The following is an 18735-nucleotide window of genomic DNA, read 5'->3' on the forward strand; positions in this document are numbered from 1 at the left end:
TATTTAATGTTTTGTAAATAATTTCTATTGTGATATGAGCCTGATTTCTATTTCTATATATTCTGGAAATAAAACCATTTAAATTTGTCAAGCAACGTCTCTGTAATGGATGCCTGTTCTTTGTCAAGTCAACAAAAACAAACACAGACATAGTGAAGGGTCTATGTGCTTGTTGCTCTACGTGTGTCAGTTGCCTTAGAACAGGCCGTGCCAGCCGTGCCGCCTCATGCCTCCCCATGATAAACTTCTTATCAGAGTTCAGCAGGCACATCCCTCCCTTTCGCTCTGTCCTTCCAGACTCAACTGAAGTCCTTCTCTCATGTCAGCTTTCTCTCTCGCGCGCTCTCTCTCCCCCTCTCTCTTACCCCTGTTAAGAGCAGAGGCCTTCTACTCATTCCCCTTATCCTCTATTTTGGATGTAAGAGTGCCAATCAAGCATCCCTGGCCCTGCATTGTTCAAAAGCTATAAAGGAAATACGCTACCCACTATCTCTACACATGCAAAGATGGACCGATTTGGCTGTCCCAGTTACTATTTATAGTTACATAATTATATAATTAATCATCTTCACCTACACTTCGCCTAGTACTGTTCTGAGAGAGATACTCTAAATACATACTTACTGTACTGAATAAATATGCTTAGTCATATGTAATAATGCAACCACTGCCTGCTATGAGATTGGCTGGTTTGTAATGCCCTGTAGAATGCTAAATACTGTGCCTATGTTGTCTTTTCAATGTTTTCAGATTTTGTTCATGAGTTTTCTTATAGCAACCATTATGTTGAAAGTAGATGTGCATAGTGTGAAACCCTCCCCTGCCGACCATCACACACACACACACACACACACACACACACACACACACACACACACACACAACTCCACACCTCTAATTTCCCTGAAAACTAAATGAACAAAGGAGGGAGAACAGTCGGTACACTTTGGTTAACAAATGATCCCCACAGTCCAAGCTCTGTCCATTTTCCCACTGTGGAAAAGTCATATCTCTTGACATGATTGCAGTGTTTGTCACAATTTGCATTACTGCTACACCACTCAACTGTTAAGTTGAACCACATTGACCTGAATGCTGTCCATTGTGTCCTTTATTGGCTCGGTTCAGCAACTGTTTTATTAGGAATCAACAAGTGTGTGAAACGTGTTTGTATGGTTTTTCTTTACAATATGGATACCTCTGGGTTATATGTTCTTCTTTGTCCTGTGTTTCTCTCTCTTTTTCTCTCTCTCTCTCTCTCTCTCTCTCTCTGTTTGCATCATCAACAGGATAGATAGGTCAGAAGGAGCAATGTGTAGTATCACGATGTAGATCAAGCTATTTCACTTATCTGGCTTTTGATACTCGTTCAAGTTTAGTTTTTCATCACCGTAACACCAATGAAAATATTTGGTTTTACTATTGCGAAGTGGTGATTCATGCAATACCTTGGTGGTGCTATGGAGGATGAGGTAGGGACCACTAAGAGGTTTCAGTCTAACCTCTGTCACATGTTGACAGTTACTGAAGAAGTTATACAGAAGTTTCTAGAGAGTGTTTTCCAACTGGCTGATGGAGGCGGGGGGCTCAGTGTAGGTGTGTCTGTCATGGCTAGAAAGAAAAAAAAAAGTTCATCTCCTCTCCTACACCCGACTCCCCACCACACACACACACACACACACACATGCACACACGCAAGCAAGCATGCACGGACACACACACACACACACTCACTCACACCCCTCCCACAGGTCCCCTCCCCTTAACTTCAGTGAGTGTTACCTAACGCACCAGACAGTATCTACCATAGGGTGCCCCATACTACCAACCGCATCGCTATCTCACACACTTTGACACTTCAACTTTAAACCTCATCATTGCTACACTAGTCTCTGGAGACCCCTGAAACACCTGAGCAAAGCAATTCTGGATATAGGTCATAGATCCTGTAAGTATGGAACTATATGTATTAGATATTGGAATTATGCTATACGTTTTTTCATATATGGGTCTTTTTTTTTATGGCTGAAACATGTGTTATTTTAATAAATGTGTAGGGGAATACATTTATAACAGTTCATTTACACCTGCTATTATTTATTATAACTCTAATAATAATAATAATAATAATAAATAGTTTGATTGAACAGAAATACATAAAGTTTACGGCCATATCACTTCAGAGAGATTATGTTTTACACACGGTCACCACAGGACGCAAATATATGAATATACAAATGAGCTATTTTCATTGTAGTCCTCATTCTATACAACCTGACTGAATGTTAAACTTCTGAATTACTATAGTTTTGTGATTTGGTCAATTTACCAATAGCTCAGATAAATAAATATTATGTTGCGTAAAGTAGAGGCCTGTTAATTTTGAATGAAATTAGACAGACTTCATTCTCTGTCTAAGGCTTGTGTGCATGACTAGCAATATCACAACAGATTCATACATTTACTAGACATATTGTAACTAATCTGAAAGTCTTGCTCCACAAAAGCATATCATTGTGTGTGTCAAGTTAAACAGTTCTTTATAAAAAAAAACAGTTGACAGAAGAAAGGCCTACAGTATAGTATATTTATTGTTAAAATGCAGCATTTCACTATATGGCATGCATGATCATCAATATCTCGGATATGATTCCATATTGATACCACCAGATCTAATCCATCTACATCATCTGTTGTTTCTGAAGCAGGTTGCAGTGTGGACGTTATCACTCCTACAGCCCAGCTACTTCCACACTGATGGAGGAGTCGTCAGAACAGTCCTGCTGGACGACCCCAGCTTTGATGTCCACTGAGGCCATGTCAAGCTTCTCCACAGAGGCTAGCCTCGCCTCTCCTGAGCCCCTGTACCCCACTGCAGAGTCTGAGTTCACCAGCCTGCCTTCCTGCCTCTCCAGCCACGGCTCCAGCCTCAGCCACAGTCGACCCACACCTTCCTACAGACACAGCCCAGGTTAGTGATCCCATGAGGGGGTTGAGAGGGTGACCCTCTCTACTAAAGGCCTATGGTTCTTTATTTGTTGTTTATACCATCTGTAATAGCTCAAACCAATGTTTTCACAACGCAAATGCATTCATAATACCTTTAACCAAGGAGTTACTGTATACTGCAGTTAATCTTGGAACCTTGACTTAGTGAGACTATACTACTTGATCCTATTTTCTCCTTGCTGCCCATGGCTGGACTAAATACAAACACAAGCTACTCGGATACTAACAGTTGTTATTGTTTCAGTCCACCAGGTATACTCTTCCTCCTCGCATGTCAACAGTATCCAGTGGTTGGAGGGTACTGGAGGCCAGTCACTCAGCTCTTCCTACACCCCACCCCCCTCCGCCTGGTACAGCAGTCCGTTTACCAAGCACCCGCATACCTCCTTCTCGCCCAAAACACCCATCTCCTCCTCAACCACCCCCAGGAACGAGCATCCCTCCCCGGAGTATGACCTCCACCAAAGTCCCAGGCTTCAGGAGGCCTTGAAGGGGGAGAGGTCGAGTCCCACCAACGATGAAGGAGGGAGCAGTTTCCTCACCCTCAACCCTGCAGCAGGGGATGGCTACAGCCACTCTGCCCAGTCCTACACCCACTCGCTAGGGTACTACAACTCCTACAACTCGTCCTCCACCCAGGACTACAGCACGGCTGCTCTCTACGCCTCCTCAGGAGGTCTCTACCCTCCTTATTACTCACCAAAACTACGCAACAACCATAAGATCAACCTCTCTCCCCCAGGTAAGAATGTCTCTCTCTCCCTCCCTCCCTCACATTCCATCCCTTGTGAGATCAGAGGTAACACAAACAATGGTATACTACTGGATTTGGGACAAAACCAACCTCAATGTTGGAAATTAATTTGGTAATTCACAGTATGAATGTTCATGCTGTATTAGTCAGTGAGGAAATGTAAGAGTATTGTGTGTGTTGATACTGACATGGTGCTCTCTCTCTGTCTCTCTCTGTCTCTCTATCCTGTTGCAGAGGACCGGGAGTGTGTCAACTGTGGTGCTACTGCCACCCCTCTGTGGCGCAGGGACGGGACAGGCCACTACCTCTGCAACGCCTGTGGACTGTACCACAAGATGAACGGCCAGAACCGACCTCTCATTAGACCCAAGAAGAGACTGGTAGGTTTCTACTGACCGTTAAGAGAACTACGGTTGGCGTTGATAAAAGGATACAATAGTGTTATTAAAGGAAGGGAGAATGGTGTAGTAAAAAGGCAATCAAGATCATGTTTTTTTTTTTTAATAAAGGAGCGTAATATTATCTTCCTTGTGTCTGTTGCAACAATTCTCTCTTTTGCTGTGAACTTTCGGGTTGAAGCCTGTTAGTATTGTCGCTCCTGAGGTTTCTGTTGAACATCTGTTTCTGTCTCCTTAGATTGTCAGCAAGCGAGCGGGCACCCACTGTGCCAACTGCCACACCAGCACCACCACTCTGTGGAGACGCAACGCCAGCGGGGAGCCCGTCTGTAACGCCTGCGGACTCTACTTCAAACTGCATAATGTAACAACTATACACATTATATGCACAGTACATAATGTAGTCTCCTAGCCACCCTGTTTTCCACTCCAATGAAACTGAAAAATGTATACTCTATCCTTAAAACGTAGTCCTGTTTCGAGGGCCACCAATACATATTTACACCTTTTTGTTGTTTATTCGTTAATATCCTTCAATATTTATACTAAAGAAAATGTCTGCCTTTCCTCTCCAGGTGAATAGACCACTCACCATGAAGAAGGACGGCATCCAGACAAGGAACCGTAAAGTGTCCAACAAGAACAAGAAGAAGAAGAGTGGAGGGCTGCTGGAGACAGAGCTGTACTCGGACCTGTCCAGGATGCCGTCTGAAGAACACATGAACATGAACCCCTACATCCTGGGACCCGGGTCTCTGCTCCCCTACAGCCACCCCTCCTCCCACCTCCTCCCCACCCTGTCACCTCTACACCCCTCCTCTGCCATGCCGTACCACCCTTACCACCCTGCAGCTGGCATGATGCCGACCATGGTGTGAGACGAGGGGACAAAATCTGTCGATTGCAGACAGCGGGTTTCCAGAATAACTAGAAGGTAGAATTGTTCCAGTGCAGCAGAAAAGCTTGATCAATTGGGATGAAAACATTGAAACGTTGATTTTGTTGAGGAGATAGATCTGCACATTCATTATTATAGCAGAAGAAACCTGTTTTTGTGTTAGGCTGGAAAACCACTATCTGACTTCAATTTTGGAATGAGTCAGGATCATGAGGACAATGCAGCTATATCAATATGACAGGAAGCAACACTTCATATTCAGAATCAGAATCAGAATTGCTTTTAGTACATCATTGTACGGATACAAGGAGTAAAATTCTTGCCCCTATCCATTAGATATGGAGGCATTAGACAGAAGAGGAAAGGCCTTTGTTATGGTTGTGAGAAACCAGTTAGGACAGAAATGAGATACGCATGTATCATGTGAAATGCAAACTGATATAACTGCATAACACGTTGTTTGATAGGATTGATATTTAAAAAAATATGCGTTTTTACTTTTGCCCATTATTTTAGGAGAAGTGAGGGCATAAAATGGAATGAATATCGTTTTGTAAATGTTTGTCACTGACATTTTTGCTATGTATATGACTTTGTGATCGTTTCCTGTGTCTGTAAGTTATATACAAAATAAATACCTTTTTGAATATGGTCTCTGAAGTCATTGAAAGATTTATCGAGCTATGCGTTGGAATCAAAACTACACATAGATTCCAAACTGAAATGCTGTAGTATGGTATAATAGAACTCTGCTATTACAATGACAGGACAGACATTTTATTGTTTATGTCCCCAGTGTCTCAACATTATGTTTTGTTGCTTTAAATAATACATTTCGGTATCTTACTTTTTATACAGTATTATGGTTGGGCAGTGTCCTATTCTCTTGATGGATTTTCTGTTATAATGATGCCTTTGTCCTCAGTAGACCACTGCACAGGCTCACTTTGTTAAAGTGTCTCCGGCAAACTGTGTATGCAAATTCAACACTTTCCATACCGCTGCAAGGATGTGGCAAAAAACGTTTTACTAAAGTATCACACTTCATTTCATCCACCATTGACTTTGTGTATTCAACAGCCTCTCTCCTAATCAGACTTTTCATGGTCATGGAAAATGTGAGCATCAATGAGTGTTATTTCTGTTGAAATGTGTTGGAAGAGTTGATTTGCATTGCATTTAAATGGAAGTGGATGCCCTGTGTCTAGATGTCTAGGTCCACTTTATATGTGTTGCTGTGAAATACCTTATTTCTCTAAACATCACATATATTCTCCTTCATTCAATGCTTTTCAGTCAAACCATAGTTAGATATTAGCCAAGTCACCCTGGAACTTTTCACAAATAGCACGTATAGCACGACAGCGTAGGAGTAGTAGGAGTTGGCTCACAGCACAAACAGATCTGGTGTGATACAGGTAGTAAAATCTGTTACGCATTGGTCCAAATGACCAGAATGACATAGCCAATGGCATATGATGATGATGCCCTCTCCTTGGCCTTAGTGATCCATGCATAAAACACAGGATCAATTTAACAAGCAGAAGGTAGGCCTACTCCTTCTCAGTTGTGGTTTATTCAGAGGATATGCTATTCCCCATTCCTTAGATTCATCCCTATTCCCAACATTTCTTGTGTCACTGGGCAGTTGTGGCCAAGACATTGACCAAATCCAGACCAAAGCAGACTCACTCCTTTCCAGGTCTTGTCTAGGCCTTGTTAAGTCTTCCTCATTCACTGCAATTACGATGTCAGTCTCCCATCAGCGTTCCAATCATCAGCCGGCAGGAAGTAGCCAGAGCCCAATCATGGAACATATCTGATATTTCTAATGGAGAAACAGATTTAGGCCCAGTAGGGGAGCCATCTATATAAATACTACATAACATTTTCTGTGCAATCCTCCACTTCCCCCCCCCTCCTCCTCCCCTCCATCAGCCATACTCTTTCACATTGACCACATAGCTCTCTTAAGACCTTGCTTGGAGGCCCATTATGCAACGCAGGAGGCTTATGGTTTTCCGGACCACCAGAAAAAAATAGAGAAAGAGGAAAAGGGAGATGCACAAAAGGAGGTTAGTGGTGGAGGAGATGGCATGTGCCCTGCTCATTTGCTCAAACTCTCTTTTTTCTCTCTTCCTCTGTTTGAAAGCGAAGCAGGCTCATCTGGTGGGGTGGGCAGTTCTAGACTGGGGAAATGGCAGCGAATGACAAGAAGAGATTAGCAACCACAGAATAGGTCCAGTCAACGCACATAGGGCCCATCCGTTGGTGCCCGAGCACCCTCACCCTTCTTTACCCTTTGCTCTCTTTCTCTCTCTCTCTCTCACACTCACCACAGTCTGTTGGTGAACAGTTATTTGTCACCTTCAACACGACCTTAGACCCTTTCCTGACTCCATCTCTAAATGCATGGCCCTATCAAACTGCACAGTTCATATACTGTATCCTGTGCAGTTAAACTGATTGTTGAAGACCTTTCTTCAAGTGGTCCATGGAAGGTGTCTGTTCTAGGATGTGATCAACCAAATGCATTGCCTTTGCACTATCATCCATAATCTCTTTACTATTATTAATAAATCACATGATGATAAGGCACACTATGCAAAAAGCACATAGTAAAGATGAATTAGTGTTATTTGATCATAAACCATTGTCATACAATGAGGAAAGCCCTCAAGCCAACATCCCAATGTCAATTTATTCAAATGTCATAAAAATGTGAATTGAATTATGTTAACACTCTTTCTTCCAATGAGGAGTTAGCTGTTTACCTCAACACAACCTAAAGTGCTATGCAGTATGATGCCTCATCAAATTGATCATGCATAAGCCAACCATATCATCAATATCTATCAGTATTGCCAGCTGCATCAATTAACTAACCGTAGTCACTTATTTGAATAGCATTCTACAACCAGAGCAAACAATATATCACTCCACACTGAATATTACAGTCCTACCAAGAGGAGACCATTGAAATATACGTTCCAGACAACTTCCACAAGACAATACATACTTCCATTCCATTCCAATCACGATTTCATATGATTATTGTAGGCCAGATCAAACAACAACAACAACAACAACAACAACAACAACAACAACAGAAAGACACTGGGGTGTACATCCATAGATATTATATACATCTATGTGTACACCTCTGTAAATCGTCTTTACACATAGCACAACACATAGCCCAAACACAAAAGATGAGTGAACCACCAGAGAATCAGTGTATTGGTATTGTAACAACAGCGACCCCAACTGGTTACTTTGTACCAAAGATGAGTGAACCACCAGAGAATCAGTGTATTGGTATTCTAACAACAGCGACCCTTGCTGGTTACTTTGTGCCAACGCCACACAAAAAGAAGTATGCACAGATCCAGAGTGGTTTCACCTGACGTCACTGGTTTGCGCCCTACAGGGCGTATCTGTGCGCCGTGGCTTCCGCACTTCGCGCTTCGGAGGGGTGTTATCATCAGCTGTGAGTGAACTTTATGTGTTTGTAGTCGGGGCTTCGCTCTTCATAGCGTTCGGCTCTACGTGCAATTTTGTCCTAATTTAAATGCAAAACAAAAAACAACGTTGAATTTGTTCTTTGGAAAGTGCCCAGTCGTTCTGAGCCAAGCCACAACTGCTCTAGCCTGCTAACTAACAAACAACTGATGAGCAGTGGAATGTGCTGGGAAACTGGGAAACTAGCAAGTCAGGAGTGTGTCCTGCTAGTTTTCAGGGGACGTGTGCCTGATTTGTGATATGTGAAAGCAGCTGTCAATATATTTGTCAAAGCTGTCAAAACACCTCGAACACAAACAAACACCTAGATTAGCCCGTTTCGAAACACAGCCTACCCCCCTCCCTCTCCCCTCTTCTGCATTGATTTGCAGTGGACCCATATTCTAAGACCCATATTCTGACAGAGGTTTATGCTTATTACTGTATTGCCCAGGCCATTTGTAATAATAACTGACTGACCTTTTCCCATATCTCACTGTAGGGTTGATTATTGGGGAGTGAGTGGAGGCTTTACAGCTCCAGTATGGATTCTTCTGAACCATCAGGGCCAAGGACAAGGAGACGGCCTCCTCGCTTGTCAAAGTCGCCTGAGAACACAGCTAAAGTAAGACTTGTCTCCGAAGTCCTGAAGCAGTTTTTTAAAGGATATTTTAATGCATAATTATATGAAAAGTTCTAACTGTCGTTAAAGGTAAAGGATGCACAAGGTGTAAAGGATAGGCACAACCTCTTCTTTTCTGAAGATGCCAGATGATTGGTGCAGACAGTTGTTGCTGATAAACCAATGAGATGTTGTCCTGTTAGCTGTAACTGTCAATCATCAACATTCACAGTGGAGTTTGCCCACATACTGATACAACAAGGATTTCGCAAGACTTTCGGTTTACAACAGACAGCGTTCTGACTAGCCTCTGTTGAACCACTTCTCTCTCAGAAGGAAAGCAACAAGGGAGCCCGCAAGAAACCAGACTTGCAGGAGGTGCGGAGGAAAGGAAGAATGGACAGAAGTAAAGGAGAGGAAGACATGACCAATCAACTCAAAAAGCTGGTACGATTTGGCTACTTCTACTAGAAATCAAGGCTTTGAGTGCATGTGAGAACGAGATGGGAGAGAAATATAGTTGACCACAGTATATTTGGTAGGCCTATGTATAATGTGTTTTGTGTGTGTGTGACTGTGTGTGTGTGTGTGTGTGTGTGTGTGTGTGTGTGTGTGTGTGTGTGTGTGTGTGTGTGTGTGTGTGTGTGTGTGTGTGTGTGTGTGTGTGTGTGTGTGTGTGTGTGTGTGTGTGTAGGATTTGGGTAACAAGCCTTCAGCAACTGAGACGGGTCTGGTCTTCAATGACATCTTTACCCACCATCGCTGCCTTTGGGATCCTAGGTAATTTTCTCTGAACTGTGTCTGTTTCCATGTCTGTTTCCCTACATGGCTCTACACACATTCTCATGGTATTTGATGCCACAGTGTCTTAGTCCAAGACTTCTAGTTGTCATGTGATTTACTGATACACTACATGTTTCCACATGATCCAATCCAACTCTGTGTAAAGATTGACAATGAATCCACTTCACCGATTCTGTAATCAATTAACTAACTGCACGTTAATGTTGTACAAAACAGGATTGGGACTTTGGTGGATTCTTCGTCTAATTGTGTTAAAATGTGTGTGTGTGGAAAACATACTAGAAATGTAATGAAAAAATTAATTAATAGAGGCTTTGTAATTAATTCATCGATTAATTAATTAATTAATTTTAATCGCATGTCAATATTCGACACAAGAAGCAACCGTTTTCAATTGAAATGGATTTGGTATACGAGTGAATCAATGAATTAAGGGGCTTTCTTGTGATCAATCATCAGCTCCGGTTTCTTTGATTATTTACATTGGTAGTAGCTATTATTAATTAATTAATTATGTGTATTTGAAAGTATTTAGAATACAAGATATTCCACAACAAAACAAGAATTCAACTCATACTGTGGCGCTGATGTGATGAGAGTTGTTCAGTAACGATATGATGGATTTAGTTGTTGCTTTAATAGTGTGTGTTCCCTTGCAGCCATCCAGAATGCCCAGAGAGAGTGACCACCATCATAGCCCTGATGGAGACACGAGGTCTGCGTGCTCGCTGCGTCCCAGTGGAGGTGAAAGGACACTCTCAGAGTCTACCACAGGATAGAGTTTACTCTGTCGTTGTTCTCAGTTACACTCTCTCTCTTAGGGGTTGAGATATATGATATACAGTACAGCAGCTGGTGAAACCCAGAACAAGTCGCCAACCAATCAAAATGTTCAGACTTTTTATTCAGAAAAAATTCAATACATTTCAGCGTTGCTGAAAATCAATGACACGCTCGCTAGTCAAGCCAAAACATTGCAATGCAATGGTTTCGGTGAGTAATCCCCAATACCCTACATTAACTAAGTAGTTCCCAGTTCTAACTTGTTCCCAGTTTCACCAGCAGCTGCTGTCACATATAGCCTTTCTGTCGTTCCTGTGTGTTGTTATATGACAGTCAGCCTTTTCTCTGTGTTCTAGGCCAGGGCTGCCTCTGAGGAAGAGCTCCTGTTGGTTCACAAGTAGGTTTGAAAGACCCAACGGTTAATGTTTCTAGCTGCCGTTTCACTTTTTCTCATTCTGTTTCCTGTTTTGGATTTGGTTTGACCCGTCAATGTGTGGTCTTGCGTCTGCAGGAAGGAGTACGTGGAGCTGATGAAATCCACCCAGAAGATGTCGGAGAGCGAGCTTCGGTCTCTGTCCGACACCTATGACTCCATCTACATCCATCCTGTGAGTGGCTCATGGTGGATAGTTTCTTTTGATGAATAGTGACCAGGGGGGTATTCCATCAACGCCGCTAAAGAAAAATCCAGGTTTATTATGATAAGTGTCGCGAGACTTAAAAGTAAGCCTGCATTTTCCTTTAGCGACGTTGATGGAATACCTCCCTGTATATAATTATTTATTTTGCTGAAACCTGCTAATCTTGACAGGGTGCTGAGGATGATCATGTTGTCATGATTGAGATTTTTAAACCATGGCTGTGTGTGTGTGTGTGTGTGTGTGTGTGTGTGTGTGTGTGTGTGTGTACTGAGTGAAGGGTAACGTCTGGCCTGTGTGTTCCTCCCCACAGGAGACCTTCTCATGCGCCTCGCTAGCCGTCGGCTCCGTCCTACAGCTCGTCGACAAAGTCATGACCTCAGAGCTCAAAAACGGATTCTCTGTTGCTAGGTGACTCTCTCTAAAGCTGAGGACATTGTTGTGATTTTTTCAAAATAGAAAACATCTCTCAATGAACTCTTGTATGTACGGCAACGTCTCTCCTCTCTCTGTCTCGACATGACCAGACCACCGGGCCATCACGCGCAGGTGGACAAGATGAACGGTTACTGTATGTTCAATAACCTGGCCATCGCCGCTCGCTACGCTCAGAATCAGCACGGGGTCGAGAGGTGAGTCCTGAGTCCTCTCTCTACCATCACCTGTATGAGTCCTGACCTCCCCTACCATCACCTGTATGAGTCCTGACTCTCTCTACCATCACCTGTATGAGTCCTGACTCTACCATCACCTGTATGCAGGGCTTAAAGTTCTCCGGCACGGTGCCGGATTTCCAGCACGGGGGAATTTTGAAAAAAAAAAAATCACATGCTATTTGTTTACATCGTAATTTAAAGAGTCATCTTCAGCAAAGAGACAGTTCCGCCTACCAATGGTATCACATTGCTCAAGCCAACCAATGACTTCTAGCCAAACGGAAGCAGAGTAGTGGGGCGGGCCTTAAGAAGTTTGAATGAGTGTAATGTTAGCTTGTAGAGACGTTCGCTTTTAGCAGCCTGCTATCTCGCTAACTTTAGTAAGAGTCTATTAAAATGGAAGCCAAGTTTCTTAAACCTGGCGAAGACACAGCTATACTAGAACGAGGAGTAAGGAATAAATGGCGCTGTGCATGGATAGAGAAGAGTAGTGACGGGAAGCCTTATGGGACGTGGTGCCTCAAACTGAGGGAGCCGGGTGCTTGTTTCTGTACGCCGTGCTCAAAGAAACTCGTCTACGGCAGTATAGCTGAACATGATCTGTCTTTCACAATGGCTCAGCCACTCGTCGATTTGTGCAAGAAGCTATCAGAAGACAAATGCACTGACAAAGCTGTCCGTTTCCAATCAGCACGCCAGCTATTTAAACACACATGGCCTTTGTCCCGGAATTAAAAAAACGGCTGTGTGAAAAGCTTAAAAAAGCAACGTTTTCAATGAATATCGACGAAGCTACTAATCTTAACATGGACAAAATCCTCAATGTCCTTGTTCGATTTGTTGATGATGATCTGGCCAAAGTAACAACACAACACCTAGCCAGCAGGAAAGTAAACATCGCCAACTCGTCAGCCCTCATGCAGGAGCTCAAAGATATCCTGGAGTCCAATGGTCTTGACTGGTCACTAGTCATCAGTATTCTACTTGATGTAGATCTATTGATCTATTGTTATAGTGATAGTGGCTTAATAAGTGATGCAATCAGTTTGGCCTTAAGTGATTTAATCAGTTTGTTCTTTTAAAGACATCTAAATATATTATTTTATTTTGTATTGAGTATAAAACAGTATTAATGCATTTTAACATTGAGACATATATTTTGTATTGACTATAAAATAGTATTAATGCATTTAAACATTGAGACAAGAAGCTGTCTTCTGTACCCGCTCTCCCAATATCTCAAACTGTGACCCCCCTCCCCAAGAAAAAGTTTCAGGCACAGGATTTTTGCCCACTTCAAGCCCTGTGTATGAGTCCTGACTCTACCATCACCTGTATGAGTCCTGACTCTACCATCACCTGTATGAGTCCTGACTCTCTCTACCATCACCTGTATGAGTCCTGACTCTACCATCACCTGTATGAGTCCTGACTCTCTCTACCATCACCTGTATGAGTCCTGACTCTACCATCTCCTGTATGAGTCCTGACTCTACCATCACCTGTATGAGTCCTGACTCTACCATCACCTGTATGAATCCTGACTCTCTACCATCACCTGTATGAGTCCTGACTCCCTACCATCACCTTGCATGTGGCAATACATATTGTATGACATTCATGAAAAAAGGCTCGATTGATTAAATGTAGACTGTTGCTTAGTGGCTGTTGCTAAGCGTTGCCTGGTTCTGCTGTGTGTTGCAGAGTTCTGATAGTGGACTGGGACGTGCATCATGGCCAGGGAATCCAGTACATTTTCGAGGAGGATCCCAGGTATAACAGCACCTCTTAACACGACACCACTCTACCTCTCCACACCTCAGAAAGGTGTCCGAAAGCTTCATAGCACTGAGGTCGTCTATCAGCTCTCTCTGTAAAGGGTCAGTTCAGGTTTTTGGATGTTAGACCTCAATTTCCACTTGTATTGTAGGCTCACCCTAGACCAGCGATTCCCAACCTATGGGCTGCGGCCCTCTGGTGGTCCGCCAAGGTACTGCAAGTGGGCTGCCAAGTCATGGGCACATTTTATTTTTTTAATTTAAGTTATTTTTACAAAAACGTTTTAATAAAATAAAAATATTGATGGTACTGTATTCTTTTCTTTAAAACCTTCAAAAATGCATCATCAGTGTGATACTACTAGGCCTACTGCACTCACTGTGTGTATGATGATTGTATGATGATTCATATGAAATATCCAATAAGAATAAGAGAATAATGATGAGACACCCCCAAAAATTGGACGCTTGTGTAAAATGCCTGTGTGGGCCGCGAATACTTTCGAGATTTTTAAGTGGGCCTTGAGTCCAAAAAGGTTGGGAACCGCTACCCTAGACACTTTGTTTTGGCCAAAGTCACATTCGTGATTGAACTATTTCTGGGCTTGAGTGTTTTCATATCAAAATGCACGTGCAGGCCACAAAGAGACGTAAACGTTTTTTGCGGGCATGTTTTTAAGTCGGCAAACTGAGAGCGATTATTTGAGCCCTGTTCGCTTCCACTTATGCTTGCAATCCCAGCAATAGTTGCTTGACTCGCGCCTCGCGTCTGAGCCTACAGCGCTCTAATTAAATAGAAAACTGACCCTTTTAAGTCTTATGTTCGACAATGGACTAAAGAAGTCGATGCTTTCACGAAGCTCCCCCCTGAGTAGTAGTAGCTGGGCCTGTTCAGGCGTTGTCCGTGGTCCTGATCTGTCTTTCTGACGTCTGGGTGCTGAACGGACAGCTCAGCTGGAACATCTACCGTGTTATTTACTCTACTCGCCTCGCGACAGCCATAACACGTTTCACGTTAGTTTTCTAACGCCGTAAATGTTTGTTTTACGGTGGTTTTAGTCCGACGACAACATTTTTAAACGTGTGATAACTGACGTGTGCGTACGTGTTGCGTTGTGTGATGTGGTACGGCGTTTCTGCTCTGTCTGGGCAGCGTGCTGTACTTCTCAGTGCACAGGTTCATGGAGGGCTCCTTCTGGCCCCACCTGCCCGAGTCTGACAGCTGTGCAGTGGGGACGGGCGCCGGAGAGGGGTCCAACATCAACCTGCCGTGGAACAAGGTACCGCCACTCTGTTCAGTTCAGCTCAGTTCAATTCATACTCGATCGTTTTTCGTTTATCAAGGTTTATCTTACCTCCTCATGGGCTGACATTTGGGCTGCTTGTTTTCTCTCTTTTCTTTGTAGACCGGGATGAAAGACGGAGATTACTTGGCAGCGTTCCAGCAGCTTCTCCTTCCCGTGGCTTATGAGGTATGGTTGAGCTGGCTCTCCAGTCCCACAGACTCCCACAGGGTTGCTGGACCAGTCAACATGTCAACCCCTTCCTGGTTCTGAATGTGTGTGTGTTCTGTTTGCAGTTCCAGCCTCAGCTTGTCCTGGTGGCGGCAGGCTTTGACTCGGTGGCTGGCGATCCCAAGGTAAGGACCAGAACAACTATGCTGCTTCTACTACTATGTGTTTTTTTTCAAGTTTTAATTGTGTGTGTGTGTGTGTGTGTGTGCGTGCGCGTGTGTGTGTGTGTGCGTGCGCGTGTGCGTGTGCATGTGCGTATGTTCCAGGGGGAGATGTCTACCAGTCCCCAGTGTTTCTCCGTCCTCACTCACATGCTGATGGGCCTGGCTCAGGGTAAACTGGTCCTCGCTCTGGAGGTAAACTCACTACAGTATATACGACCAGCAACCTTTGCAGGGCGCCACTATGTTAACATTTCATTTCAAGCCATTCCTATGTGTGATTTGATTGGACATGACACTGGTCTCCTGTCTCAGGGAGGATACAACCTGCAGTCCACAGCCGAGGGGGCGTGTGCCTGTCTGAGGTCCCTCCTGGGGGAGTCCTGCCCCCGCCTGGCCTCACCTGGACCTCCTACTGACAGGTTGGGGGTTGTAACCTGTCATAGAAGCCTGCGTTTGTTTAGTATGGTAGTGGCACATAACTATGTTTGGGAATGGGATTGTAGCTGTATAACGACATGTCATTTCCATTTTGTTCATTGCAGAATCGGAATCAGAATTGCTTTTATTACATCAAAGTACGGGGTACACTGAGTAAAATGATTGGGGTCGGGTTCATTCGGCATTGGCGTTGCAGTAGAATACAAAATCAATAATAAAATAAGCAGGATATAAAAAATAACACAATCACAATCAACAATAGCTATGGTAGCGTCTTTTCTTTGATGTCTTGTATTAAAATGGTCTGGAACTGTTTGTTTGGTATCATCGATGCGGTGCTACGTCAATCGATAGTCCGTGCTCTGAGGTAGTATCACAGCCTCCCTCCCTCTGTGTGTTTCTTCATGTGTCGCTCCAGCGCCCTGGAGTCCATCTCCAAGTCCATATCTGCGCTGTACCCCTATTGGACGAGCCTACAGATACTCGGTGAGTGAACCAATCCCTGCGTACCCCTTTACGTCCATACACAAACACTTTATCGCATTGTCTGACTGAGCGTAATCAGTCAGTGGGCACCTGACTGCGAGGCGGTCGTCCTATGGAGTCATCCTGTCTCTCTGTGTCTCCAGAGGGGGGTCCGCTGTCAGGGGCTGACCCCCTGACCCCCCCAGCAGGCCAGGAGACAGAGAGCCCTGACCACGGTCTGACCACAGGCCTGGCGTATGACCAAAGGATGATGGCGCACCACAACATGTGGGAAAGGTAAGGGCAGCACACAATAGAACAGTTAAGCAATATCACACGAGAGGGAGTGCTGTTATACTGAATATCAGCACGGCTGTGTTGTACGAGGCCGCAGGCCGAGTATTGAAGACAATCACAGCCGTGCTGATATTCAGTATAACAGCACAAGCTCGAGTCTGATATTGCTTTTATACAACAGTTCTACAGCGCCATTTATTAGTTAACAGTAATAAGCGGATTATGATTTGTTTGTTTATTTAATCATTTATTTTGGCTCCACCAACAAAAAATAGTTCCGCAACAAACTTCAACTGGACTGTTGCCTAGTAACCTGAACACAAACATCCGCAGGCTAGCTACTTTGTATTTACGGTCATTTATAGAATGTCTGTGCGGCGGAGTGATACATAGTTAAAAGTCTCAGTGCTGTTATACTCTATATCGGCACTCATGGAATGCCTCTTGTCCAATCAAATGACTTGGTCGGAACTAACTGTTGTATAATACTCTTTAACACAAACGAACAGACAAATACAGGATCATTTTGAAAGTGTTCCGGAACCTGTCTCTCCCCAGCCATCACCCAGAACAGCCGCAGAGGATCTCCCGCATCTTCAACCTCCACGAGGACCTGGGCTTGGTGGCCCGTTGCCAGCGGATACGAGCCCGTCTCGCCACCGAGAAAGAGCTGGCCCTCTGTCACGGGTACAGCACACCGACTTCACCATGACATCACCATGACATCACTCATGTAGCAGTTGACTCAGGGAACACGATCGGGTCAATTCCTGTCGAATTCCTGTCTGTTGAATTTGGACACGGAATTGACCCGGTCATCAATTCAATCCTGAATGGGATGTTGATTTTGAATTGACCCAACCCTTACTGAGAGGAGGTCCTCTTGTCTGGGCCAGTCTTCTTCTTCTTCTTCTTCTTCTTCTTATTATTATGACGATGATGATGATGATGATTATTATTGTTATTGTTATTGTTATTGTTATTATTATGTTTGGTAACACTTTAGTGAACACATATCAGGCATTCTACGTAGCCCCTTAAGACATCCCCACACATGTGTATATTGTATTTGGGGGGTAAGGTTGGTCTTGAGGTTAGGGAGACTCGTCAGTAATTCCAAGGTCGCTGGTTCAATCCCCGGAAGTGAGCCAGTGATTGGAGGGTTGTTGACACCATATCTGACTGGCCAGCTCCTACTTGACCTACACTGTACCGTGAAAATAAGAAAACCCTGAATAAAGATCTAATAAATGGCTAGTAACACCCCACAATGGCCCAAGTAGCCAGTAGAGTGTTGTGTTCCCCATACTACAGTGTTACCAAATGTGTAAATGTTTTAATTCCTATGAAATACGTATACAATACGTAATATAATAACAATAAGCTTTATTTATATAGCATCTTTCATATATAAGAATGCAGCTCAAAGTGCTGTACAATACAGTGCAAAAGAACAGATTAAAAACAACACTGTAAAAAGAAAGAAAAAGTAACAAGGAATAACAATTACTCATAAATCAGTAAAAGATGATTGAAAACATGATAAGGCATGATAAGGCAAAAACATGATCTGGTGGTCCACTACCGCCTTTAACAGTTGTTAGTTTACAGTCAGATTCTACAAGCTGTGTATTTTAGTTGTTATGTTGTTATGTTGTTATGTTAATCATGTTAATCAAACTTTCAGGCTTCCAAATGTGTTCAAGCATTCAGGATTACACGGGCCCACGTAAATCTCTCTAAATACCTCTTTACCCTACAAGCTTCGTTAGAACCGACCGTGTCTCTGAATCACGTCGATGTGGTTCTCTCTGTAGTCTGGAGCACATCGCCCAGATCAAGAGCACAGAGGGCATGAAGCCCAGAGACCTGCACAGGCTGGGGGACGAGTACAACTCCATCTTCGTCAGCAACGAGAGCTACCGGAGCGCCCGGCTGGCTGCCGGGGCCTGCTTCAACACAGCGCAGGCCATCCTCACAGGACAGGTACTGTAGAGGACACACTCCTCTCCTTCC

The 18735-nt window shown here is 43.7% G+C and overlaps 2 protein-coding genes across 2 annotated transcripts in view; both read left to right on the forward strand.

Moving 5' to 3' along the window:
• Positions 1-1829: 1829 nt before the first annotated feature.
• Positions 1830-5688, forward strand: gata1b (GATA binding protein 1b). The gene is made up of 6 exons (XM_080534134.1): positions 1830-1948; positions 2706-2971; positions 3254-3751; positions 3998-4143; positions 4400-4525; positions 4737-5688. The coding sequence occupies exons 2-6, from the start codon at positions 2758-2760 to the stop codon at positions 5037-5039; spliced, it is 1287 nt and encodes a 428-aa protein (XP_080390260.1). The 5' UTR covers positions 1830-1948; positions 2706-2757; the 3' UTR covers positions 5040-5688.
• Positions 5689-9496: 3808 nt separating this feature from the next.
• The window catches only part of hdac6 (histone deacetylase 6), a 15857-nt gene continuing 6618 nt past the window's right edge, over positions 9497-18735 (forward strand). Inside the window, exons 1-17 of the mRNA XM_080534132.1 lie at positions 9497-9629; positions 9877-9962; positions 10646-10730; positions 11126-11166; positions 11281-11377; positions 11721-11818; positions 11935-12039; positions 13768-13836; positions 14995-15121; positions 15248-15313; positions 15421-15480; positions 15622-15711; positions 15832-15938; positions 16376-16443; positions 16587-16719; positions 17278-17406; positions 18537-18705. Of these exons, the coding sequence (XP_080390258.1) occupies positions 9579-9629; positions 9877-9962; positions 10646-10730; positions 11126-11166; positions 11281-11377; positions 11721-11818; positions 11935-12039; positions 13768-13836; positions 14995-15121; positions 15248-15313; positions 15421-15480; positions 15622-15711; positions 15832-15938; positions 16376-16443; positions 16587-16719; positions 17278-17406; positions 18537-18705 (1581 nt within the window). The 5' untranslated portion in view covers positions 9497-9578. The remainder of the gene's footprint in view (positions 9630-9876; positions 9963-10645; positions 10731-11125; positions 11167-11280; positions 11378-11720; positions 11819-11934; positions 12040-13767; positions 13837-14994; positions 15122-15247; positions 15314-15420; positions 15481-15621; positions 15712-15831; positions 15939-16375; positions 16444-16586; positions 16720-17277; positions 17407-18536; positions 18706-18735) is intronic.

Source organism: Nansenia antarctica, assembly GCF_963989245.1.
Source record: "Nansenia antarctica genome assembly, chromosome: 6".
Taxonomy (NCBI): domain Eukaryota; kingdom Metazoa; phylum Chordata; class Actinopteri; order Argentiniformes; family Microstomatidae; genus Nansenia; species Nansenia antarctica.